General features: G+C 54.8%; 2 protein-coding genes across 3 annotated transcripts; one reads left to right on the top strand and one right to left on the bottom strand.

Moving 5' to 3' along the window:
• Positions 1-1492: 1492 nt before the first annotated feature.
• On the top strand, positions 1493-14019 carry KLHDC9 (kelch domain containing 9). 2 transcript variants are annotated; one of them, XM_037883604.2, is made up of 5 exons: positions 1493-1629; positions 2921-3484; positions 3992-4142; positions 4446-4644; positions 11658-14019. In XM_037883604.2, exons 2-5 carry the CDS (start codon positions 2979-2981, stop codon positions 11819-11821), a joined length of 1020 nt encoding a protein of 339 aa, XP_037739532.1. In that variant the 5' UTR covers positions 1493-1629; positions 2921-2978; the 3' UTR covers positions 11822-14019. The 2 variants fall into 2 exon arrangements, with proteins under 2 accessions (XP_037739532.1, XP_037739533.1); XM_037883605.2 differs by lacking the exon at positions 1493-1629 and adding an exon at positions 1685-1761.
• Positions 14020-20758: 6739 nt separating this feature from the next.
• PFDN2 (prefoldin subunit 2) lies at positions 20759-24113 on the bottom strand. Its single transcript, XM_043535575.1, has 4 exons — positions 24096-24113; positions 23492-23580; positions 22652-22775; positions 20759-20938 (listed from the first exon to the last, which is right to left on the bottom strand). The coding sequence occupies exons 1-4, from the start codon at positions 24111-24113 to the stop codon at positions 20759-20761; spliced, it is 411 nt and encodes a 136-aa protein (XP_043391510.1).
• Positions 24114-24124: the final 11 nt, after the last annotated feature.

The following is a 24124-nucleotide window of genomic DNA, read 5'->3' as shown; positions in this document are numbered from 1 at the left end:
GCTGAAGCTTCTCGCAACTTCATATTTTCAATAATTAGTTGCCCTTAAAAACCTGCACAATGGTGCACGATGACAGCCATCTGCACAATGCGAACGAAGGCAAATGATGATGTGCTAAGAGTAATAAAAATAACATTTTAAGAAGTAAATGACTTAAAAGGATGAAACTCCATTGGAGTGGATGAGGAGGAAGAGGCCATCCAGTCAGGCAACCAAATGGCACAGTGACACTCAGACCTCATTGTGAAGACAGTGGTCACTTTGGATGGGCTATTACCAGCAAGAGAGTGAGTTTGTTTGTGGGAGGGCGGAGGGTGAGAAAACCTGGATTTGTGCTGGAAATGGCCCAACTTGATGATCACTTTAGATAAGCTATTACCAGCAGGAGAGTGGGGTGGGAGGAGGCATTGTTTCATGGTGTCTGTGTATAAAATGTCTTGTGCGATTTCCACAGCATGCATCCGATGAAGTGAGCTGTAGCTCACGAAAGCTCATGCTCAAATAAATTGGTTAGTCTCTAAGGTGCCACAAGTCCTCCTTTTCTTTTTGCGAATACAGACTAACACGGCTGTTACTCTGAAACCTGTCAGACCTCAGTGTTCAGGAACCAAATTAGCGCTCAGCATTATATACATATAATTCTCCCAGCAAAATGGTTGACCAATTGGTTAATAACATAGCAAACGCATCCTGATTGGCTAATAACTTAGGCTGGTTAATAATTAAATCAGGCCGTGTTAAATCATGTGCTGCAAAGAGCCTGGGGAACAACATTAAAGGGCCACTCCCCAGGCTCAGTCGCAGTTAAGACCAATTGTTTGGACCGCAATGAGGTTTTCTGCACACCGATAAACTTGCATCAGAGTAGCAGCCGTGTTAGTCTGTATTCGCAGAAAGTAAAGGAGGACTTGTGGTACGTTAGAGACTAACCCATTTATCTGAGCACAAGCTTTCGTGAGCGACAGCTCACTCCACCGCATGCATTCAGTAAACTCGTAGGGATTCTTTTAAACACCAGCAACATTTCGAACCGTTACGATGTTTGGAGGCGGGGGTCGGTAAAAGGGGTCACGGACCCCGGTTGCCTTGGGCAGCTCAGTGCGTGGGATCAGCCGGGAAGAGGTGCCTTGTCTGGCACGGAGACCCCCTGAGCCCGGGAAGTGGGCGCGGGACTCGCCTCTCTGCCCCCCCCATTTTTGCATCCACTGCAGGAGGGCTCCCCCCAGCTGGGTCAGGGTCCCTTCCCCCGCACTCTGCGGACAGCGAGTGGCCCGACCGCAGGGTCTCCCCTGGGCGCAGGAGGATTTCGTCCAAGGCCTTAGGCCGGATTTTGAAAGCCAGATAGGCCACGAGTGGGATTTTCAAAGGCTTCTCGGGGCCCCCGCCCCGTTTGCGCCCCGGGGGATCCCTCCTGTGCTCGGCGCTGTCCCCGCGGCCTGGGGCGCCTGCCCCCGCCCCCGGCAGCTGCAGCAGCCGCGGGGCGGGCGGAGGCGGAGCCTGAGCCGGCCCCGGCCGTTGCCAAGCCGCGCGGCGGGTTGCGAGGGGCGCGCCCCGGGCCCCTGCAGCGGGGGCGGTCTGGGAAAGCGAGAGCGGGTCGGGCCCGAGCTGCCGCTGACCCCTCCGCTGCGCGTGCGTATGGGGGTGTCTTTGGGGTGGGAGTGTGCATGGTGGGGGGTGCGTGTGGGGGTGCCTGGGGGGCGGCGCGGGTCCCTGGCTGATCCGATGCACTGAGCTGCCCAAGGCAACTGGAGTCCGTGAACCGTGGGTGCCGGGGGGATGGGGAGGTGTGCAAGCGGGGGCATGGCGGTGGGGGGCTGGGGGGGTGGGTGCGTGGGGGATGGGGAGGTGTGCAAGCGGGGGCATGGCGGTGGGGGGCTGGGGGGGTGGGTGCGTGGGGGATGGGGAGGTGTGCAAGCGGGTGCATGGCGGTGGGGAGCTGGGGGGGTGGGTGCATGGGGGATGGGGAGGTTGCAAGCGGGTGCATGGCGGTGGGTGCATGGGGGATGGGGAGGTGTGCATTTGGGGGTAGGGGGTGTGGGGGTGGGGAGGGGAGCTGTGCAGGTGGGTGCACGGGGGGTGCAGTGGTGAAGGGAGGTGTGTGGGTGGGTGCATGGGGGACATGTGCATGCAGGTGCAGGGAGGTTGGGTGGGGAGATGGGTACATGTGGGTGGGGTGCAATTAGGGTGACCAGATGTCCCAGTTTTATAGGGACAGTCCCGATATTTGGGGCTTTGTCTTATGTAGGCGCCTATTACCCCCCACCCCCGTCCCGATTTTTCACACTTGCTGTCTGGTCGCCCTAGGTGAGATGGTGAAGGGAGGTGTGTATGTGGGTGTAGGGTGGGGAGATGTGCGTGTTTGGGAGGGACCTGTGTGTGTAGGTGCTTGGGGTCGGGTGGGGAGGTGTGCGTGTGGGTGCATGGAGGGTGGGGTGATGCACAAGTGTGTCTGGTAGGGTGGAGCTGTGACTGCAGGGGCAGGTGCAATCTGGGTCAGGACAGTTCTCCAGAATTGTCCTTCCAAGCGGCAACCATTGCAACAAGTGCGATTTTAGGTGTCTCACAGGGACTCACAGGGCAAAACCCATCCACACCAGAGGGAGAGTTTAAAACCTGCCTCCAAATTCCTATAGTGTGAGGGAGCCTTTATCTGAGATACTGCAGGGATGGGCGAGAGAATCGCCATGAGCTCTTAGCAACATAGTGCCTATGACACACAGTTGACCCATTGTGATTCCATCCAGCAGAGGGCGATGCTGAACACATACAATAGACAACACAGTACAGTACTGATAGCCCCTCTGTAGAGATGGGAGGTGACTTGCCTGACACTACCCAGCAGGCAAGGGCAGAGCTGGGAACAGGACTCAGGAGTCCCGACTGTCAGGCCCACTCACTAACCCCATTGCTTCCCTTACAGGCGGGTGGTGCGTCCTTTGGCTGGTGGCGCTTTGCCCCTGCAGGTGGGAGCCGGCACGATGGCTACGGGCAGCAGCTGGGCATGGAAGCCCATCGCACGGGACGCCCTGCTTGCACGTGGCTACCACTCGTGCGATGTGGTGCGAGGGAAGCTGCTGCTCTTCGGGGGGCTGAAGTCGGGTGAACTCAAGGAGCCCCCCCTGGGGGACGTGGTGGCCTTCGACCCCACCCTGCTGACGGCTGCCACAGTGGCCCCCAACAGCGGGTACCAGCGCAGCCACCATGACACGGCGGTGCTGGCCGACCGCTGGCTGTGCGTGGTGGGGGGCTGGGACGGCGCCCACAGGGTCTCGGCCGTGTGCTGCTGGGACACCGAGCAGGGACAGTGGGAGCGCTGGGCCGAGGGGCCCTCCAACGACCCCCCCGTGGGGCTCAGCAGCCATACCTGCACGAAGGTGTCGGAGCATGAGCTGCGGGTGGTGGGCAGGGAGGGTGGGCTTCGCACCCAGCGGCGCTTCGCCAGCATCTACACCCTCCGTGTCAACCCTGCCACCAAGACCTACTGGTAGGTCCCTGTGTCCCCGAGGGGGCTCTGGGGCTGGGTCTCCCCCCGCACCCCAAACTGAGAGAGGTGCACATTGACATGGGGACAGCTGGGCCGAGTTGCCCACCCCCTGCAGGGTGGGATCTGATTAAAACTGGGCAGCAGGTTCGAATTTGGATGCACCCCTTAGAGAGATTCACCTATGGGCATGTGGTCCCCCGGAGATCCAGGCTGTGGGGGGAGGGGCCGTCAGGTCTGTTCCCAGCACTGGGGAGGCCTGTGCCTTAGAAATGGCCATTGCAGTGCCCACTGGGCATGAGATCTGGATTATCAGCTCCCTGATGCCCAGGAGAGTTGGGATCCAGGATTTTGGTTCGGCTCATGTGGATTCCACACCCCCAAAGTTTAAGGGTGCTCAGGTCCTAGGGCCCCATGTATTGGGATGCTCCCCTAAGTTAACACCCCTGGGCACTGTGGGTGGGCCTGGTGGCCCATGCCAAGCACCCATAACGCCTCCCTGTGCTCTAGGTACAAGGAGGAGGAATCGCGGGCAGCCTCTCGGGCTGGACACTCGGCCATGCTGCTCCGCAACGCAGGTGGCTACCAGCTGGTGGTGTTTGGGGGCCGTGACTCCTCCGACTGTGAGGTGGCCGGGCGCTGGGGCAAGGGGAAAATCCACGTGAGTGTCTGATGGCTCTGGACTGTCACTGCCCCAGAATGAGCCCTTTGCTCCTGCCCCACTCCCCACAGCGCCCCCTGGTGGGAGAGACTGGGACTGGAGTAGCTGGGAGCTCCCACAGCCAGTGCTTCTGCCCCACTCTCCACAGCGCCCCCTGGTGGGAGAGACTGGGACTGGAGTAGCTGGGAGCTCCCACAGCCAGTGCTTCTGCCCCACTCTCCACAGCGCCCACTGGTGGGAGAGGCCAGGGCTGGAGTAGAGTAGCAGGCAAATCCACAAACTGACCCTCCTCCTTCCTCCTAGGTAGAGTCCATCCATGCTCCCAAGCTAACAGAGCAGCTCTCCCGTCTGGTTGGCTCCGAGAATGGCTCCCGGCAGGCTCCGAAAGGCCTGAGGCACCAATCCTGCACGGTGGTGGGTCCCTTCGTGGTGGCTTTTGGTGGGGAGACCCTAACGAAGGGGCGAGACACCGTCTGTAACGATCTCTATGTCTACGATACAAGTAAGAGAGGAGACAACGGGCGCGCATGTGTGTATGTACTACTGCCCTCTACTGGGTGGAATCAGAACTGCTGAGTCCATGCATCACAGCCCCCGTACTGCACAGACCTAATGGGGAGTCTCCTTTAGCTCAGGTGTCAGGTGTTCATACTGGAGACAGGAATCCTAGTGTCACATCCCTACACCCATGGGGGCAACCTTTACGTCCCCACAGAGCTCCCTGCCCATGCAGCCTCCCTCTAGCCACTTTCCTCTTGATGCTGAAGTGCAGCCGCTACAAACTACAGTTTCCAACATGCATCACTCCATCCTGCTCGCCATTGTGCGTTGTCTCTTGGGAGCTGTAGTTTCCACTGGCTGCCCCTGGGGAGTGAAGATGAATGTGACCTCTCAGGCTTTCCTCGCCTGTCAGTCAGGCGGATCTTGCAATCCAGTCGAGCTGGCAATCCAGACCTGGGCTGGGCATAGTTTGCAGCCGTCTTCTCTGCCAGCCTTTCCCAGGCAGGGTACAACAAGAGGGGAGGATTTCAGAGCTGGGCATTCAGAGATTCGGGTCTGGATTCCAGTGTTGCCATCTCTCAAGATGTTCCTGCACATCTTGCAAGATCTGGTGCTTTTCTCAAAGCCCCGGCTCCTGGAATCATGCAGTTAGAGGCGAAACACAGCTCTTTTCTCGTAAAAAACTCAGGTTCTGGCCCTCCCATCCCAGCTGCAGAGACAAGCATGCAAAAGTGTGAGCCCTGAAGCCTGACGGTGAATAGGAAGAACCCAGATTGTATTAGTTTGTTTTTTATTTTTTTAATGTCCTGATTTTGGGGGCCTGGCTTGTGATTTTTGAATGGTTAGGACTGGCGATATTATGACTCTCCTTTAGGCTAACACCCTTTGCACCACCCACTACCAGGGCCTGAGTGGGGCTGAGAATAGTGGTCTTCCTGTACGAACCACAAACTCCAGGCTGGTTATCCGGCTAGCTGGGCTCCGTCATCTCAGATGTCACAAACCCAGCAAAGAGAGGAAGAATAGCCTGGAAGGAAGGATGGCCCAATGGCTAGTGGGCTAGCCGGGGCCCTAGGAAACCTTGAATCAATCCCCACTTCTGCCACAGATGCCCTGGGGGACCTCGAGCAAGTCACGTGAGCCTAGTTTCACAGAGGCACTTTTAGGCACGTAGACAAGCCCACTGGTACACGCTGCGATTCCCAAAGCCACCGCTTGCCCCCAGGCTCCCTACATGCCCATGGGGAGAGGCATCTTGGACTGTCATCTGCAAAAGCCAGCCAGCTAGGAGTTAGGCAACGGGAGATCCTGACAAGAGGACTGTGTCTTAACCCCCACACCGCGATCCACAACCAGGATTCCTCTTTGGAAGTCAGCACCTCCGGCTCCTTGTGGCAAGGGGATGCGGGAGACCCTCCCTTATGCCTCTCAGCCCTGTGGTCAGGTGATGTGGGAGACCCCAGTTCACGTCCCCCTCTGCCCGATATGGGAAGGGATTGGAAGAGCAGTCTTGCACCTCTCAGATTTGCACCCCAAACCGTTGGGTTACGAGCTATTCTGATGGGGGGACTCCCTCCACCTCTCCTGTTGGACCTGTTCATTGTGAGTTGGTGTAGTGATTCTGGCTTTGGTGGGACGCTTCTGAGAGTGTCAATTCAGGACAAATAGCTCAAAGCAGGGCTGTCACAGCCCAAGGCTGGGGTTCCTTTGCACACCAAGGCAAAGGAAACCAAACCAGCCAGCCAGAGAAGACTTTGGTTTTACCCCACTGGCTAACCATAAGTCATACAAGCAATTCCCTTAGACACTCCAGTTTCCTAGTATCCCTACCAGTGCCATTCGTTATGGGGAGAAATGGTTATGAAAACCAATACCCCAGTAAAAGAAAAAAAGTTCTTCTTCTTCCAAAGGACCAAGCCCCAGATCAAGATACAAATCAGATCTTACCCACAAATCACGCTGTTGCCAATCCTTTAGAATCTAAAATCTAAAGGTTTATTCATAAAAGGAAAAAGATAGAGATGAGAGCTAGAATCGGTTCAATGGAATCAATGACATACAGTAATGGCAAAGTTCTTGGTTCAGGCTTGTAGCAGTGATGGAATAAACTGCAGGATCAAATCACCTCTCTGGAGAAAATTCCCAGCTGGGATGGGTCATTGGAAAGTGTAGGGGACAATTTCCTGGTGCAAGTGCTGGAGGAACCAACTCAGGGCAGAGCTCTTCTTGACCTGCTGCTCACAAACCAGGAAGAATTAGTAGGGGAAGCAAAAGTGGATGGGAACCTGGGAGGCAGTGACCATGAGATGGTCGAGTTCAGGATCCTGACACAGGGAAGAAAGGAGAGCAGCAGAATACGGACCCTGAACTTCAGAAAAGCAGACTTTGACTTCCTCAGGGAACTGATGGGCAGGATCCCCTGGGAGAATAACATGAGGGAGAAAGGAGTCCAGGAGAGCTGGCTGTATTTTAAAGAATCCTTATTGAAGGCGCAGGAACAAACCATCCCAATGTGTAGAAAGAATAGTAAATATGGCAGGCGACCAGCTTGGTTTAACAGTGAAATCCTTGCTGATCTTCAACACAAAAAAGAAGCTTACAAGAAGTGGAAGATTGGACAAATGACCAGGGAAGAGTATAAAAATATTGCTCAGCCATGCAGGAGTGAAATCAGGAAGGCCAAATCACACTTGGAGTTGCCCTTCACTGAATGAGGGAGGTCACCTAGTGACAGAGGATGTGGAAAAAGCTAATGTACTCATTGCTCTTTTTGCCTCTGTCTTCACGAACAAGGTCAGCTCCCAGACTCCTGCACTGGGCAGCACAGCATGGGGAGGAGGTGACCAGCCCTCTGTGGAGAAAGAAGTGGTCCAGGACTATTTAGAAAAGCTGGATGAGCACAAGTCCATGGGGCTGGATGCGCTGTATCCGAGAGTGCTAAAGGAGTTGGGGGATGTGATTGCAGAGCCCTTGGCCATTATCTCTGAAACCTCATGGTGATGAGGGGAAGTGCCGGACGACTGGAAAAAGGCTAATGTAGTGCCCATCTTTAAAAAAGGGAAGGAGGATCTGGAGAACTACAGGCCAGTCAGCCTCACCTCAGTCCGTGGAAAAATCATGGAGCAGGTCCTCAAGGAATCAATTCTGAAGCACTTAGAGGAGAGGAAAGTGATCAGGAACAGTCAGCATGGATTCACCAAGGGCAAGTCATGCCTGACTAATCTAATTGCCTTCTAAGACGAGATAACTGGCCCTGTGGATGAGGGGAAAGCAGTGGACGTGTTATTCCTTAACTTTAGCAAAGCTTTTGATACGGTCTCCCACAGTATTCTTGCCAGCAAGTTAAAGAAGTATGAGCTGGATGAATGGACTATAAGGTGGAAGAAAGCTGGCTAGATCATCGGGCTCAACGGGTAGCGATCAATGGCTCCATGTCTAGTTGGCAGACGGTATCAAGCGGAGTGCCCCAAGGGTCGGTCCTGGGGCCGGCTTTGTTCAATATCTTCATTAACGACCAGGAGGATGGTGTGGATTGCACCCTCAGCAAGTTTGCAGATGACACTAAACTGGGAGGGGCGGTGGATACGTTGGAGGGTAGGGGTAGGATACAGAGGGACCTAGACAAATTAGAGGATTAGGCCAAAAGAAATCTAATGAGGTTCAACAAGGACAAGTGCAGAGTCCTGCACTTAGGACGGAAGAATCCCATGCACCGCTACAGACTAGGGACCGAATGGCTAGGCAGCAGTTCTGCAGAGAAGGACCTAGGGGTGACAGTGGACGAGAAGCTGGATATGAGTCAACAGTGTGCTCTTGTTGCCAAGAAGGCCAATGGCATTTTGGGATGTATAAGTAGGGGCATTGCCAGCAGATTGAGTGATGTGATCGTTCCCCTCTATTCGACATTGGTGAGGCCTCATCTGGAGTACTGTGTCCCGTTTTGGGCCCCACACTACAAGAAGGATGTGGAAAAATTGGAAAGCGTCCAGCGGAGGGCAACAAGAAGATTACGGGACTGGAACACATGAGTTATGAGGAGAGGCTGAGGGAACTGGTATTATTTAGTCTGCAGAAGAGAAGAGTGAGGGGGGATTTGATAGCTGCTTTCAACTACCTGAAAGGGGGTTCCAAAGAGGATGGATCTAGACTGTTCTCCTTGGTAGCAGATGACAGAACAAGGAGTAATGGTCTCAAGTTGCAGTGGGGGAGGTTTAGGTTGGATATTAGGAAAAACTTTTTCACTAGGAGGGTGGTGAAGCACTGGAATGCGTTACCTAGGGAGGTGGTGGAATCCCCTTCCTTTGAGGTTTTTAAGGTCAGGCTTGACAAAGCCCTGGCTGGGATGATTTAGTTGGGGATTGGTCCTGCTTTGAGCAGGGGGTTGGACTAGATGACCTCCTGAGGTCCCTTCCAGCCCTGATATTCTATGATTCAGTCCATTGTTCAGAGCTTCAGTTTGTAGCAAAGTCCCTCCAGAGGTCAGAAGCAGGATTGAAGACCAGATGGAGATAAGGCAGCTGCCTTTTATAGTGTCTTCCAGGTGTAAAGACACCTCTTTGTTCTTACTGTGGAAAATTACAGCAAAATGGAGTTTGGAGTCATATGGGCAAGTCACATGTCCATGCGTGACTCAATTCTTTACAGGCGGCAGCCACTGCTCACATGCTATCTTGAACATGCTATCTCAGGAAGACTTCTTATGTGGATTGGAGTCTCCCAAGGTTCATTGTCCGTTAAGTGTTTCTTGATTGGGCACTTAATTTGCAAATTCCTTTCTCAAGAAGCTGACCAAATGCTTTACTAAGGCTACTTCATAGACTAGACTATCAGGGTTGGAAGGGACGTCAGGAGGTCATCTAGTCCAACCCCCTGCTCAAAGCAGGACCAATCCCCAATTTTTGGCCCAGATTCCTAAATCGCCCCCTCAAGGATTGAACTCACAACCCTGGGTTTAGCAGGCAAATTCTCAAACCACTGAGCTATCCCTCCCCCCAAATCAAAACTCATTGATATACAAGTACATAGCCAATATTCATAACTTCAAATACAAAAATGATACACACATACAGACAGCATAATCATAATTAGCAAATCATAACCTTTCCACAGACACCTTACACGACAACCTTTGTACAATATTTGCTGCAAATATATAACAGTGGTTGCACCAATGATCTATACGGTCACAGGTTATATTAATAACGTCTCAGTTGGACTACAGAGAGAAAGCAGAAGCATGAGAATGGCTCTGTAGCCTGGTGGTTCAAGCACTCACCCAGGACGTGGGGGATCCAGTCCCCTGCTCCACTGACAATTTAGTTATCTGAAGTGCACCAGCCACACCAGGAGAGATTGACGAGCCCCATCTCAGAATGTCCCGTAGCTCAATGGTTAAGGTACTTTCCTGAGAGGTGGCAGATCCCTGTTCAAATCCTTTCCTTTACTGGGGGAGGCGGGACTTGAACCAGGGGTCACTCACGCTACAGGTGAGCATCCTAACCACTGGGCTAAGTGGCGGGGAGGGGTGTCTCGCTCTTCCAACCCCCCCTCAGCTGCTGTGTGTGAACTCACTTCCAGGGCCCCCTCTGGTAGGCAGCCTCTGAGCACGCCTGCCGGCTCAGATCCTGCCTGCGAGGTAGGTGGCTCGACGTCTGTCTTCCCTGGTTCATGAATTCCTGCGGGGCTCAGGTGGGAGACGGGCTTCCAGGCACCTACAGGGGGCAGCAATGCATGTGCCCAGAGGCAGGAACGTAGGCGCCGAGAGAAATTTTGCCTGCAAACATGTTGGTGCCAAGTGTAGTCATCTTCGGAGCCAGTGGGAATTTGGTGATTTGCAGTGGAGCCTTAAACTGGGATTTAGGTGCCTAAATACAGATTTAGGTGCCTAAGCCTGGGGTTTAGGCACTTTTGTGAATCTCAAGGCCATAGTCTCTCCATTCCTCACCTGTACAGTGGGAGTAACGGCCCTGCCCCACCTCCTGGGGCTGTTGTGACAATAAATACATCAAACGTTGGGGGGTGCTTAGACATCCCGGGCCCAGGGCCAGGTAAGGACTTCAGAGTTCTAGAGCAGAGCCAAACGTGCCCTCAAAACATATACAGTTAAATAAAATGTTAATATTTCGTGTAGGGTTTCAATAAGAGCCAGTTTCTCTTGCTAATGACCAATGACAGTTCCCCCTGCCCTCCCTGGAAGCTGCTGCTGGTCATTTTCATAAGGCAGCATCTTTAAAAGGGAGGGGGGAAGCATCTTTAAAAGAGAAAAAAAATTTCCATTGCAGTGTTATCATTCCCCTATGGAACTCGCTGCTGCAGGATACAGTGGAGGCAAGTTGTTTAGTGAGGATTACAAAGAAGGGATTGTAACACTGATACAGCTGAAGACAGCCCCCGCGGTCACAGTAGCCAGGAGAAACTTCTAAGGGTTTTCAATCCTCATGCTTCAGGGCATGAGCTGGTTGGAGGTCAGGAAGGAATGTATTGCATGGCACAGGTGTGGTACATTTGGAAAGGGGAGGGTCCTGGTCATTAATATCTGCCTCTGTAGCTTTTGACACTGGTCGCTGTCTGCGACAGGAAGCGGGACAAGATGGGCTATCTGGAGGAAGCAGGGTACCAGTCCCTGCAGCATGGTGCCTCTGATCGTTTGAATTGTAACAGCTCTCCTGTGAAAAGAGATATTATCCCCATTTCACTGATGGAGAAACTGAGGCACGGTAAGGGCTTGTAATTGCCCAAGGTCACCCAGGGACAGGGCTGGGGTTAGAAGCCAGGAGTCCTGGTTTCCAGTCCTCCCTAAATCCCATTCTCCCCCTGTTTTTTTTTATTTAAATCCTGGAGGAGTCCCAAGCCCATATCTGTTTGGTATCAGCTGTCATCTTTGATGTGCAATAGCTCTGACCTGGAGAGCGGCCTGGGAACTGACACAGCAAGAGGGGCGGAGGATACTGAGCATCAATTTTGGCCCAGCTGTCTGAGAGCCTCAAGCTGCTCCTTTCCTATTGTGTTTTCCAGGATGCTTGCCACCGAACTGGTTCCGCTTCCCCTGCTCAGATCGGGGCCAGAAGAGAGTCGGGCACCGCACATGCCTTTGGAACGACAAGCTCTATCTTGTGGGGGGCTTTGGCCCAGATGGGAAGACCCCCTGCCCTGAGATCTGCATCTTAGAGATCCCCTAGTGAGGAAGAGGAGAGAGAGGAGGACGTCCCCCTCCTCTCCGGCGCCCTCCCCACTCATTCCCTGGCAATTGCGTGGCTCCTGCAAGCGACCCTGAGAGCCAGCTCTGTTTATGTGTAATAAAAGTGCCCCTTGTTGGCCCAGCTCCCCCTCCTCTCCGCAGGGAGCTGCACGCTGGCACCAGGGATTTAACTCAAACAAGAGAGAGAATGGGGAGAAAAAGTTTCTTTGCTAAAGAGTCAGACCCCCGCCCGCCGGTCTCTAGGAACACACAGTCGGCTCTCTGCGGCCTCCCGCACCGCCAGGAGAGGCCAGGTGTGGTGGTGCTGACATGTCTCAGGGGAAAAAGAAACCAAACATGGCTGAATGGGGCAGGTCTGCGTGGTCTGCTGGGAGCAGGGGAAGGGCAGGGAGTTGTTCTCTTCCCCCACGGATCACCGTTAAAATAAAGCCTTCCACCCTCTCGAGAATTCATCAGCGGAAACGACTGGCTGGCCCGTCCCTTGTCCCAAGGCAGGGCCGGGAAGCAGCCTGGTGCTAGAACCAGGCCTGGAGAACGAAAGCTGTTCCCAGCCGTTCCCTAGTTCGCGTGTGAAATGACTTGAGGGGGCGAACGGGGGGGTGCCTGCACCACCAGCCCCCAGGGAGGAGGCTGTGCCCTCCAGCACACAGACCGGTTTCCCCGAAGTTCCAAGCCGCGCTGTCGGAGGATGGCTTAGTATGGCCAGCCCGGCCCTCAGCTCGTGCCAGGAGAAGGGACCTTGGCTTCCGTGCAGCTCTCACGACATCACAGCCGGAAACTTTCCCACATTCGTATGCCAAGTGAGCACTTGTAAATGAAAGAGGCCTCAGCTGGGACAAGTCCCCAGCCAAAGGACTTGGCGTTAATCACCTCCTAAAAATAACTCGGGCCTGTGATTGCTTCCCCATTCAGAGCATGATATGATGGGGCATCACGCCCTCTCAGACTCTTCTGCCAGCCATGTGGTCCTGCAGATGTACCCCACCCTACAGTGGGGCCATGTGGCTTTGAGAGGCTTTTGGAGAGAGGACTTGAACTTCAACCTTCCCTTGGGGGGCACACTCAGCAAAGGGCCAGGGACGGATCCCGGGGCGAGGGCTGGTCTCCTTTCTGCCCCCCACCTCTGAAGGTCACAGCTGAGGCACGGGGGTTGCGGAGCGAAGGGTGGCTTGCATGCTCTGGACGCTGTAGAGGAGCAAAGAGAACCACCCTTGCTGGGGAGGGGAGGGGGAAGAGGGCGGGGAAGGCCTGCTCCAACATGTGCATGCCCCAGCTGTGCTCACCCTCTGTATGTTCCAGCCCTTTCCACCAGGCTTGTCTAGTTAAGCTGTAAACTCTTTGATATGAGGACTGGTCCCCCAGTGTGTTGTGTATGCAGCATCCAGCACAGGGGCCCCGATCTGAGTTGGGGTCCCCTTAGCACTACTGGACTACATGCACTGACTGTTTCAGACTCTCTGCAAACTCAGGCAGGCATCTCTGCAGCCGAGGTGGGTTTTCTTTGCACTCATAACACCTAGAGATTGAGTTATTAAAAATGCCTTCAGCTGAGACGGTGGAGAACAAGGTCTGTGCATGCCCCAGCCCCTCCCTCGGGTTCTGGAATTAAGCCCCAAAACACTGGGCTGAACTGCCAGTTATCTCCCAGCAACCACTGGGGTCACAGCTTCAAAGTCCTGGCCTGGAATCCAGAGGGACTAGCGCAGATTGGGTCCAGGTTGCTTCTACCCAGCAGGTCACAGAGAGTTTGTCTCCGACTCCTGGCTTAGCTCCAGCCATCCATTCCCCACCGCCGGTGCAGGAGAGTTTTATTTCAGGCCCAGGGTTGCAGTTTCAGCAGGGAGCGGGGATGGACAGTGAACCTCAACCACCATACGCGAGCTGGGTTTTGCCCTGGAAAAGCCAAGCCCTCTGACAGCCAGCACCTGAATGGGCTGGGAGGGTAGGAACAGAAGGATGGATCCTCTGCTGATTTAAAGGGTGCAGCACCATGCATCCATCAGCTAAGGGGCAGGACTAGAATATGTAGCGCCCCTGGTTTTGTTTCACCAAAAACTGTACCACAATTAACTTTGTTCTGAGGCGGGGCTGGATGGGCTGTCGAGCAGTGTCTTTCAAGCTTTTTTTTTTCTGGCCACCGAGTTGAAGAAAATTGTTGATGTCCGTGACCCAACGGAGCTGGGGATGAGGGGTTTGGGGAGTGGGAGGGGCTCAGGGCTGGGGCAGAGGGTTGGGATGCAGGGGTGAGGGCTGCGGGGTTTGGGGTGCAGGAGAGTGCTCTGGGTTTGGGGGGGCTCAGGGCTGGGGCAGGGGGTTGGGGTGCAGGAAGGGGCAGGGGTCGGCTGGGAGTGCAGGCTCTGGGGTGGGGCTGCAATGAGGGGTTTGGGGTTCAGGAAGGGGCTCTGGGTTTGGGGCGGGCTCAGGGCTGGGGCAGAGGGTTGGGATGCAGGGGTGAGGGCTGTGGGGTTTGGGGTGCAGGAGAGTGCTCTGGGTTTGGGGGGGCTCAGGGCTGGGGCAGGGGGTTGGGGTGCAGGAAGGGGCAGGGGTCGGCTGGGAGTGCAGGCTCTGGGGTGGGGCCGCAATGAGGGGTTTGGGGTTCAGGAAGGGGCTCTGGGTTTGGGGGGGGCTCAGGGCTGGGGCAGGGGGTTGGGGTGTGGGAAGGGGGCAGGGCTCGGCTGGGAGTGCAGCCTCTGGGGTGGGGCCACAATGAGGGGTTTGGGGGGGCTCAGGGCAGGGGATTGGGGCATAGGCTTAACTCAGGCAGCTTCCCGGCACCAGTGGGGATGCTAAGGCAGGCTTCCTGCCTGTCCTGGTATCGTGGACCACGCTGCACCCCAGAAGTGGCCAGCAGCAGGTCCAGCTCCTAGGCAGAAGCGTGCAAGCAGATCTGCATGGATCTTGCCTGTGGGCACACCCCCCCTCCCAGCTCCCATTGGCCAGTTTCCGTGCTCAGGGTGGGGACAGCACGCGGAGCCCTGTGGCTCCCCCCCTGCTTAGGAGCCGGACCTGCTGCTGGCTGCTTCCAGGGCTCAGCGCAATGTCAGAACAGGTCGGGACTAACCTGCCTCAGCTGGGCAGCACCGCCGATGGGACTTGTAACGGCCCGGTCAGTGGTGCTGACCAGAGCCACAGTGGCCCAGCGCCTTCCATTCTGCAACCCAGTGCTGGGTCGCGACCCGCAGTTTGGAAACCACTGTTGCAGAGCAGCTGCAGTGATTCAGCCTAGAGCAAACCAGCTACAAATTCTCCAACCTAGGATGCAGCCCGGCCTCCCGCATCCTTGTGCTAACACTGACGGAGCCACCAGTTGCAGGATCCCTGCTGCTGGAGGCCAAGCGGTTGAAGTTCAAGTCCTCTCTCCAAAAGCCTCTCAAAGCCAATGGCCGAGTGTGTTTGATGCCCTGCAAGCAGCCAAGGAATCCATGGAGAAGCAGAGGGACTGGTTCCGCAGGCAGAGTGCCCCACACGTGGTTACTGGCTTTGGCTCTAAAATTAGGCCAGGACTAAAAAGGAGGTTTAGTGGCATCCCAGCAAACAGGGAAAGAAAAACAAATAAGAGAAATAGGGATACGAGGGAAGGTGCTCGCATGGATTGGTAACTGGTTAAAAGATCGGTTTCAGAGTAGCAGCCGTGTTAGTCTGTATCTGCAAAAAGGAGGACTTGTGGCACCTTAGAGACTAACAAATTTATTTGAGCATAAGCTTTCGTGAGCCACAGCTCACTTCATCGGATGCATTCAGTGGAAAATACAGTGGGGAGATTTATATACACAGAGAACATGAAACAATGGGTGTTACCATACACACTGTAACGAGAGTGATCAGGTAAGGTGAGCTATTACGGGGGGGGGGGGGGGGAGAGTGTGTGTGTGTGAGTGAGAGAGAGAGAGAATCAAGGTGGGCCATTTCCAGCAGTTGACAAGAACGTCTGAGGAAGGGGGGGGGGGGGAATAAACATGGGGAAATAGTTTTACTTTGTGTAATAACCCATCCGCTCCCAGTCTTTATTCAAGCCTAAGTTAATTGTATCCAGTCTGCAAATTAATTCCAATTCAGCAGTCTCTCCTTGGAGTCTGTTTTTGAAGTTTGGGGGTTTTTTTTGAAGAATTGCCACTTTTAGGTCTGTAATCGAGTGACCAAAGAGATTGAAGTGTTCTCCGACTGGTTTTTGAATGTTATAATTCTTGATGTCTGATTTGTGTCCATTTATTCTTTTACGTAGACACCGTCTAGTTTGACCAATGTACATGGCAGAGGGGCATTGCTGGCACATGATGGCATATATCACATTGGTAGATGTGCAGGTGAACGAGCCTCTGATAGTGTGGCTGATGTGATTAGGCCGTATGATGGTGTCCCCTGAATAGATATGTGGACACAGTTGGCAACGGGCTTTGTTGCAAGGAGAAGTTCCTGGGTTAGTGGTTCTGTTGTGTGGTGTGTGGTTGCTGGTGAGTATTTGCTTCAGGTTGGGGGGCTGTCTGTAGGCAAGGACTGGCCTGTCTCCCAAGATCTGTGAGAGTGATGGGTCGTCCTTCAGGATAGGTTGTAGATCCTTGATGATGCGTTGGAGAGGTTTTAGTTGGGTGCTGAAGGTGACGGCTAGTGGCATTCTGTTATTTTCTTTGTTGGGCCTGTTGTATAGTAGGTGACTTCTGGGTACTCTTCTGACTCTGTCAATCTGTTTCTTCACTTCAGCAGATGGGAATTGTAGTTGTAAGAATGCTTGATAGAGATCTTGTAGGTGTTTGTCTCTGTCTGAGGGGTTGGAGCAAATGTGGTTGTATCGTAGAGCTTGGCTGTAGACAATGGATTGTGTGGTTTGGTCTGGATGAAAGCTGGAGGCATGTAGTTAGGAATAGCAGTCAGTAGGTTTCCGGTATAGGGTGACGTTTATGAGACCATCGCTTATTAGCACCGTAGTGTCCAGGAAGTGGATCTCTTGTGTGGACTGGTCCAGGCTGAGGTTGATGGTGGGATGGAAATTGTTGAAATCATGGTGGAATTCCTCAAGGGCTTCTTTTCCATGGGTCCAGATGATGAAGATGTCATCAGTGTAGCGCAAGTAGAGTAGGGGCATTAGGGGACAAGAGCTGAGGAAGCGTTGTTCTAAGTCAGCCATAAAAATGTTGGCATACTGTGGGGCCATGCGGGTACCCATAGCAGTGCCACTGATCTGAAGGTATACATTGTCCCCAAATGTGAAATAGTTATGGGTGAGGACAAAATCACAAAGTTCAGCCACCAGGTTTGCCGTGACATTATCGGGGATACTGTTCCTGACGGCTTGCAGTCCCTCTTTGTGTGGAATGTTGGTGTAGAGGGCTTCTACATCCATAGTGGCCAGGATGGTGTTTTCAGGAAGATCAACGATGGATTGTAGTTTCCTCAGGAAGTCAGTGGTGTCTCGAAGGTAGCTGGGAGTGCTGGTAGCGTAGGGCCTGAGGAGGGAGTCTACATAGCCAGACAATCCTGCTGTCAGGGTGGTTAAAAGATAGGAAACAAAGGGTAGGTATAAATGGTCAATTTTCAGAGTGGAGAGAGGTAAATAGTGGTGTCCCCCAGGGATCTGTTCTGGGACCGGTCCTATTCAACATATTCATAAATGATCTGGAAAAAGGGGTAAACAGTGAGGTGGCAAAATTCGCAGATGATACAAAATTACTCAAGATAGTTAAGACCCAGGTAGACTGCGAAGAGCTACAAAAGGATCTCTCAAAATTGTGTGACTGGGCAACAAAATGGCAGATGAAATTTAATGTTGATAAATGCGAAGTAATGCACATTGGAAAGCATAATCCCAACTTGACATATACAATGATGGGGTCTAAATTAGCTGTTACTGCTCAAGAAAGAGATCTTGGAGTCATTGTGGATAGATCTCTGAAAACATCTGCTCAGTGTGCAGCGGCAGCCAAAAAAGTGATCAGAATGCTGGGAATCATTAAGAAAGGGATAGATAATAGGACAGAAAATGTCATGTTGCCTCTCTATAAATCCATGGTACGCCCACATCTGGAATACTGTGTGCAGATGTGGTTGCTGCATCTCAAAAAAGATATATTGGAATTGGAGAAGGTTCAGAAGAGGGCAACAAAAATGATGAGGGGTATGGAACGGCTTCCATATGAGGAGAGATTAATAAGACTGGGACTTTTCAGCTTGGAAAAGAGACGGCTAAGGGAAGATATGATTGAGGTCTATAAAATCATGACTTGTGTAGAGAAAGTAGATAAGAAAGTATTGTTTTCTACTTCTCATAACACAGGAACCAGGGGGCACCAAATGAAATTAATAGGCAGCAGGTTTAAAACAAATAAAAGGAAGTATTTCTTCACACAATGCACAGTCAACCAGTGGAACTCCTTGCCAGAGGATGTTGTGAAGGCCAAGACCATAACAGGGTTCAAAAAAGAACTAGATAAGTTCATGGAGGATAGGTCCATCAATGGCTATTAGCCAGTCTGGGCAGGGATGGTGTCCCTAGCCTCTGTTTGCCGGAAGCTGGGAATGGGTTACAGGGGATGGATCACTGGATGATTACCTGTGCTATTCATTCCCTCTGGGGCACCTGGCATTGGCCACTGTTGGAACACAGGATACTGGGCTAGATGGACCCTTGGTCTGACCCAGTAGGGCCATTCTTATGTCGAAAAGCGAGCGAACATCAAATACAGTCAGTTTGCATTAAGCAAGAGCTAAATGATGAATGCTTGAATTTTGTACAGTTCCCAGCTGTTGACTTGTTCGTCCCACCCTGTGTCCTATTTCTAGATGCATCCTAGGGGTTCAGGCTGTCAAACCCTTCAATCTGCTTCCCTGGTTGAGTCCAGGTTGATCCAATTAAATCATCATTGGGATGGGGGCCATGCTGCAGCTGCAAACTTTCTTGCTTAGCTCTCCGCTTTTTGGCTGTACATTTTAAAAGATCAACATGCTCAAGTTTCTGGTGGGGAGAACTTCCCAGTATCCCAGTGGAATTTTAGGGAACTGGACAGGTTTGCGTTAGGCCAGGGATTATGCTGAACTGTGATCTCCCTTCAGCAGCGGGGGCAGCAGAGCCGTGAAAGCAATATCCTTTCACGGTGTAATGGAAGTGGAACTGCTCTGTGCTAATTTATAACCCCTGCGTGCTGGCTTGGTGACTGAGATGTTATTGGAAGACTAGAGTGGTTTAGTTTAACGAGGGTGCAGCTGTAAGGAATAACAGCTCCAGCTAAGCAAACATGTGAGAAAGTCAAGAGACAGTGCCAGGCTGGGAAGAGGGCTGGGAACCAGACAGTAGCAGTTTGAAAAGAGATCAGAGTCCTCGAATTCAAGGCCTTACATAAGACAGGCCTGGGTATAGACCGTCTGTGGTTTGATATCCATTCCCTCCTAGTCACTTTGTTAAAATAAACAAGCCTGGGGTTTAAGAAGCTGCTTGATCGCTGTATTCACCACAGGGCCCAGCTGCCGAAGAAAAGAACCAAACCCAGCGGGACCTGGTGGGAAAGTGAGACTGAGATGCTGGGGGCTGTAGCCCAGGGCCCATGCAAAAAGTGGGACAATCATAGAAGATCAGGGTTGGAAGGGACCTCAGGAGGTCATCTGCTCGAAGCAGGTCCAATCCCCAATTAAACCAATCACAGGATTCCATGGCAGGAGAGCTGAAGGCCCCAGGGTGGGGCAGTCAAAGCAGGTCCCGAGATGCCTCTAGACCCGTCCCTGTGACACAGAGCTCTGCTACAGCCAAGCAACCTCCACTGACGTCAACCCCGCAGCCAGAGCCCCATGAGAGAATGGCCACAGATGGGGAAATCAGCTTCGTCCATGAGCGTCAGATGCATCCAGCAGGGAGCCCAGGGCCTGGCCTCCACTCAGAACTTGGGAAAATGCTGCCAAGACCATTGGGTTTGGTGGGGTTTTAAAGTCATTTGGGGGTGCTGCTGGCAGGGCCAACGCTCTCATCCTTGGTTTGGTTTGTGTGTGTTCGGTTCCTGGGTCCGCAGGTGGCCAGGCTAGTGGGAGCAGGGCATGGACTTGCTCTCTCTCAGTTCTGTACGGCAAGAAGCAGCTGGCAGATGCGGGGCGTAGCAGCCTGGGAGCCCCAGCACGTGGCAGCGTCCAAGGCGAGAGTTTCTGCAGACAGCAGACATTGCGACCTAACACAATTTTTCACGAACCCCCCGATTTTTCCATAAAACCGTGGAGGGAAAATTCTCCACCAGCCCTAACTGGAAGGCTCCCGGTGACCTTCCCTGCTGGCAGCAGGGAGGGGATTCCCATGGGACAAAACAGGTGAAATGCAGCCACTGACTCCCATCCCTCCACGGCCAATGCTGCGGCCAGGCAGCACATCTGGCTCCACTTGTTTCCAGGGGGCTGATTAGACTCATTTGTCACTCGCCGCCAGCCGGGGCTCCGGAAAAGGAGCCTCTCCCCGAGACAGGAGCCTCCAAGCGGGAGGGTCGGCCAGCTGGAGGTTCTGGTGGTGGGCCGCAGATCCTTGTTCTTTCTACACAGCAGCACAAATCCAGCTACGGCATGGTCACGAGGGACACCTGCTTCCTGGCGTACGAGAGCCACACCTCAGAGCAGCTACTGGGAGCAGGCATCCGCACAAAAACCCCAGGTGGTGTCTGGCTCCCGCACTGGCAATATCGTGAGAACTCAAGGACCCACCTATAGAGTGGCCATCCCTTCCCGGTAGCCGGTGCCCCTGCTCAGTGGGCAGAAGACACTAACCTCTAGGGGGCCAGTCTAGCCTCTCCCCCAGCCCCACATTCACCTAAGCTCGTGACAGAAAAATGTTTATTTAACAAAAAAAAATATTACAAGAGCGACACCAAATAATAAAGTTAAGCCTCAGGGGTCAGGGAGGGGGAGGGAGGCAGAAAGTCCTTTGGGAAGGGGCCTGGACACAGTGGTCTCCCCACTAGGAGACCAGGACCCCGGCAGAGCTGGTCTTGGCTCCCGCCCCGTCGGAGTTCTCCTTGGGCGGCGGTTTCTGGTCATCCTCCCCCATCACGCGGATGTTGTGCTTCTCCCGGAACTCGTTCAGCTCCTGGCCCTTCGCCTGCAGCTGCTGGGTCAGGGTCTCGATGATTTTGTTGATCTGCAGGGTTGGAAGCAGGGAGGGAGGGAGTCAGGGCTGGGGTGCAGGGCGGGCACCAGCACGCGCCTCCCTCCACCCCCCTAGGGTGGGTCTATTGCAGGGATGGGCAAACTTTTTGGCCTGAGGGCCACATCTGGGAATAGAAATTGTATGGTGGGCCATGAATGCTCACAAAATTGGAGTTGGGGTGCAGGAGGGGGTGAGGGCTCTGGCTGGGGGTGCAGGCTCTGGGGTGGGGCTTGGGATAAGGAGTTTGGGGTGTAGGAGGGTGCTCTTGGGCTGGGACCGAGGGGTTCAGAGAGTAGGAGGGGCATCAGGGCTGGGGTGCAGGTTCCGGCTGGGGGTGCAGGCTCTGGGGTGGGGCTGGGGTTGAGAGGTTTGGGGCGCAGGAGGGTGCTCCAGGCTGGGACTGAGGGGTATGGAGAGAGGGAGGGGGATCAGGGCTAGGGCAGGGGTTTGGGGCATGGGGAGAGCTCAGGGGTGCAAGCTCCGAGCAGCGCTTACCGCAAGTGGCTCTCGGAAGCAATGGCATGTCCCCTCTCCAGCTCCTATGCGGACGCACAGCCAGGCGGCTCTGCAAGCTGCCCCATCCGCAGGCACCGCCCCTGCAGCTCCCATTGGCGCACCAGAGGGGGCCACTGGCGCGCACAGGAGCTAGAGCGGGACCATGCCGTGGCTTCCAGGATCCACGTGGGGCAGCCCCCCACCCAGCCCTCCAGCTGGAGCGCCAGAGCAGGGCCGAGCTGTGTGGTGTGGCCACCGACCCAGTGCCCCAGAGTGGGGCAAGCCCCAGACTCTGCTCCACAGTGAAAGCTCTCGGGCTGGCTTAAAACGGCTCTGGCCCACGGGCCATAGTTTGCCCATCTCTGGTCTACTGCAATCCCAGGCTGAACAGTGCCATCCTCTCCTCTCCATGTATGATGGCAGGGTCACTTAGCCCCGGCCAGTGTATATGGCCAGAAACCCCTGCACCACCACCCAAGGGAGGAGATCAGGGCCACACTGGCCAGGAGTGGGACATAGCAGGGGAGAATATGGCAGTGGGTTGGTCAGTTAACGAGGGGACAGCAGCTGTGCTCACTGTGATGCCAGCAAGGTCCCCTCCCAGCTCCCTGAAGGGGAAAGGGAAGCAATCAGCACAGCCCTGCCTGAGACTAAAGATTCAAATTAGGGATTGAGAAGAGCCCAAGCACAGGAGCCCGGACGCCTGGGTTCTATTCCTGTCTCGGTTACTGACTCGCTGCGACAGCCCGTCCTGGGAAAACGTGGGAACTGTAATATTTTAATGAAAAACAGACGCGACTCAGTGTCCCCACCCACACTCTGTGCTACCCCCTGGATGTGAAGGGGTTAACTGCTCCTTTGGGACAAGGGATGGCTTGGCAGGGTCTCTCTGGGACCCAGGGCTGGGAGTTCCACAGAGGCTCAGCTCCCCGTGAAATCCAGGAGACACTGATCCTTTCCAGCTCTCACACAGAGCCCCATGGAGAGGGGTCCAGCACCTCCCCACTCCCAGACACGACGCCCCATCCACCCTGCACTAATCACGTCATGGCCCCTCCAGCGAGATGAAGAAGACACTCCACCACCAAGAGAAACGGTGCAGCCAGCACCCGTGACCCCCCTATACCAGTGGGGCTCAGAGCACAGCAGCATTCCACAGTGGGCACAGTGCCCTTCCCAGATCCTGCCGGTGTCCGGCACCTGCATTACCTGCTCTTTGTTGCTCTCCAAGGCAGGGAGGACCTCCTTGACGGTGCGCTCTACCAGCACCCCGCCCACCATGCGGTAACACTTGCGGGTGGGGTCCACCTCTCGCAATGTGTCGATGACCAGGCTGTGGGAAAGGCAGATGCTGCTGAGGTCTCTCCAGACACCACCGAGAGCGTACAGCCAGGGCTGCAGATCCACAGGGCCTGGCTACGTGAGATAGTCTCAGGCCCAGCCTACTCTATACCCAGGGCCCTGTGTTCAGAGTCACGATGGGATGGGGGGAGGACGACTCAACTCTTTGGCTGCTATGCAGTTCTCCAGGCTCCCTAGCTCACCAGCCTACAGCCCCCAACGACCCAAACTCCAGCTCTGCCCCCCTCGCTCCCCCGTCTGGCCCCACTGAACAGTCCAGGGAGCACACACTGGAATCCAATTAAGGATCCCCTGCAGGGAGAGCTGGCGGGCAAGAGGCAGCAGCAGGCAGGTCCCCACGGGGAGCTGAAAAGGACAGCGGCCCACTCAGGGTGCCAGCTGGACTTGGGAGACCAGAGTTCAATGCCCGACTCCACCAGAGTCCCTGTGCGACCCTGGGCCTGGGCCTCAGAGATTGGGGTTCTCTGCAGGAGCAGGGGTGGGGCCCAGACGCAGAGCCACCAAGATCAGGGCCAAGCCGTGTCTGGCTCGGCCCCTGTGCTGAACTGTGGGGGGCTTGGGAGAAGGGCCACGTGCTGCAGCAGCGGGGAGCCCCCAGGGCCCCGAGGGGCTCGGAGCGCAGGGCTCCAGGCTGGCTGGTCAGAGGGCAGCTCAGCGTGGGGGGGGGGGGCCCGATCCTGCCCCCACCTGTGCTCGTTCAGCTCCAGCTCCAGCTCCGCCGCCTTCGAGGCCAGGCCCCGCTGCTCCTGCCGCAGCCGGTTGAACCCGGCCACCACCTGCAGGGAGAGAGGAAGGTCAGACGGGGGGGGACAGGACCTCACTCAATATACCCCCCTTCGGGTGCGGTGGGCCTGCCCGACACACACACGTCCCCCCCATCGGGTGCGATGGGCTCGCCCGACACACACACAAACGTCCCCCCCATCGGGTGCGATGGGCCCGCCCGACACACACCCCCACACACACACACACACACACACAGGTCCCCCCCATCGGGTGCGATGGGCCCGCCCGACACACACCCACACACACACACACACACACACAGGTCCCCCCCATCGGGTGCGATGGGCTCGCCCGACACACACCCACACACTCACACACGTCCCCCCCCCATCAGGTGCGATGGGCTCGCCCGACACACACCCACACACACACTCACACACGTCCCCCCCCCATCAGGTGCGATGGGCTCGCCCGACACACACCCACACACACACACACACACGTCGTCCCCCCCATCAGGTGCGATGGGCCCGCCCGCCCGACACACACCCACACACACACTCACACACACGTCCCCCCCCATCAGGTGCGATG

This window comes from Chelonia mydas, chromosome 24, assembly GCF_015237465.2.
Source record: "Chelonia mydas isolate rCheMyd1 chromosome 24, rCheMyd1.pri.v2, whole genome shotgun sequence".
In the NCBI taxonomy this organism is placed as follows: Eukaryota; Metazoa; Chordata; order Testudines; family Cheloniidae; genus Chelonia; species Chelonia mydas.
Note: the sequence above shows the minus strand (reverse complement) of the source record. Positions and strands in the feature narration are given on the sequence as shown.

Excerpts from the sequence above, each read along its gene's own strand:
- PFDN2 (XM_043535575.1), bottom strand. Across the intron at positions 22,776-23,491 it reads CTGGAGCTGAACGAGCACAG|CCTGGTCATCGACACATTGC; the intron begins GTGGGGGCAGGA and ends CCTTTCCCACAG. Across the intron at positions 20,939-22,651 it reads TGGAGAGCAACAAAGAGCAG|ATCAACAAAATCATCGAGAC; the intron begins GTAATGCAGGTG and ends CCAACCCTGCAG.
- KLHDC9 (XM_037883604.2), top strand. The coding sequence starts at position 2,979 with ATGGCTACGGGCAGCAGCTGGGCATGGAAGCCCATCGCACGGGACGCC. Across the intron at positions 3,485-3,991 it reads CCTGCCACCAAGACCTACTG|GTACAAGGAGGAGGAATCGC; the intron begins GTAGGTCCCTGT and ends CCTGTGCTCTAG. Across the intron at positions 4,143-4,445 it reads GGGGCAAGGGGAAAATCCAC|GTAGAGTCCATCCATGCTCC; the intron begins GTGAGTGTCTGA and ends CCTTCCTCCTAG.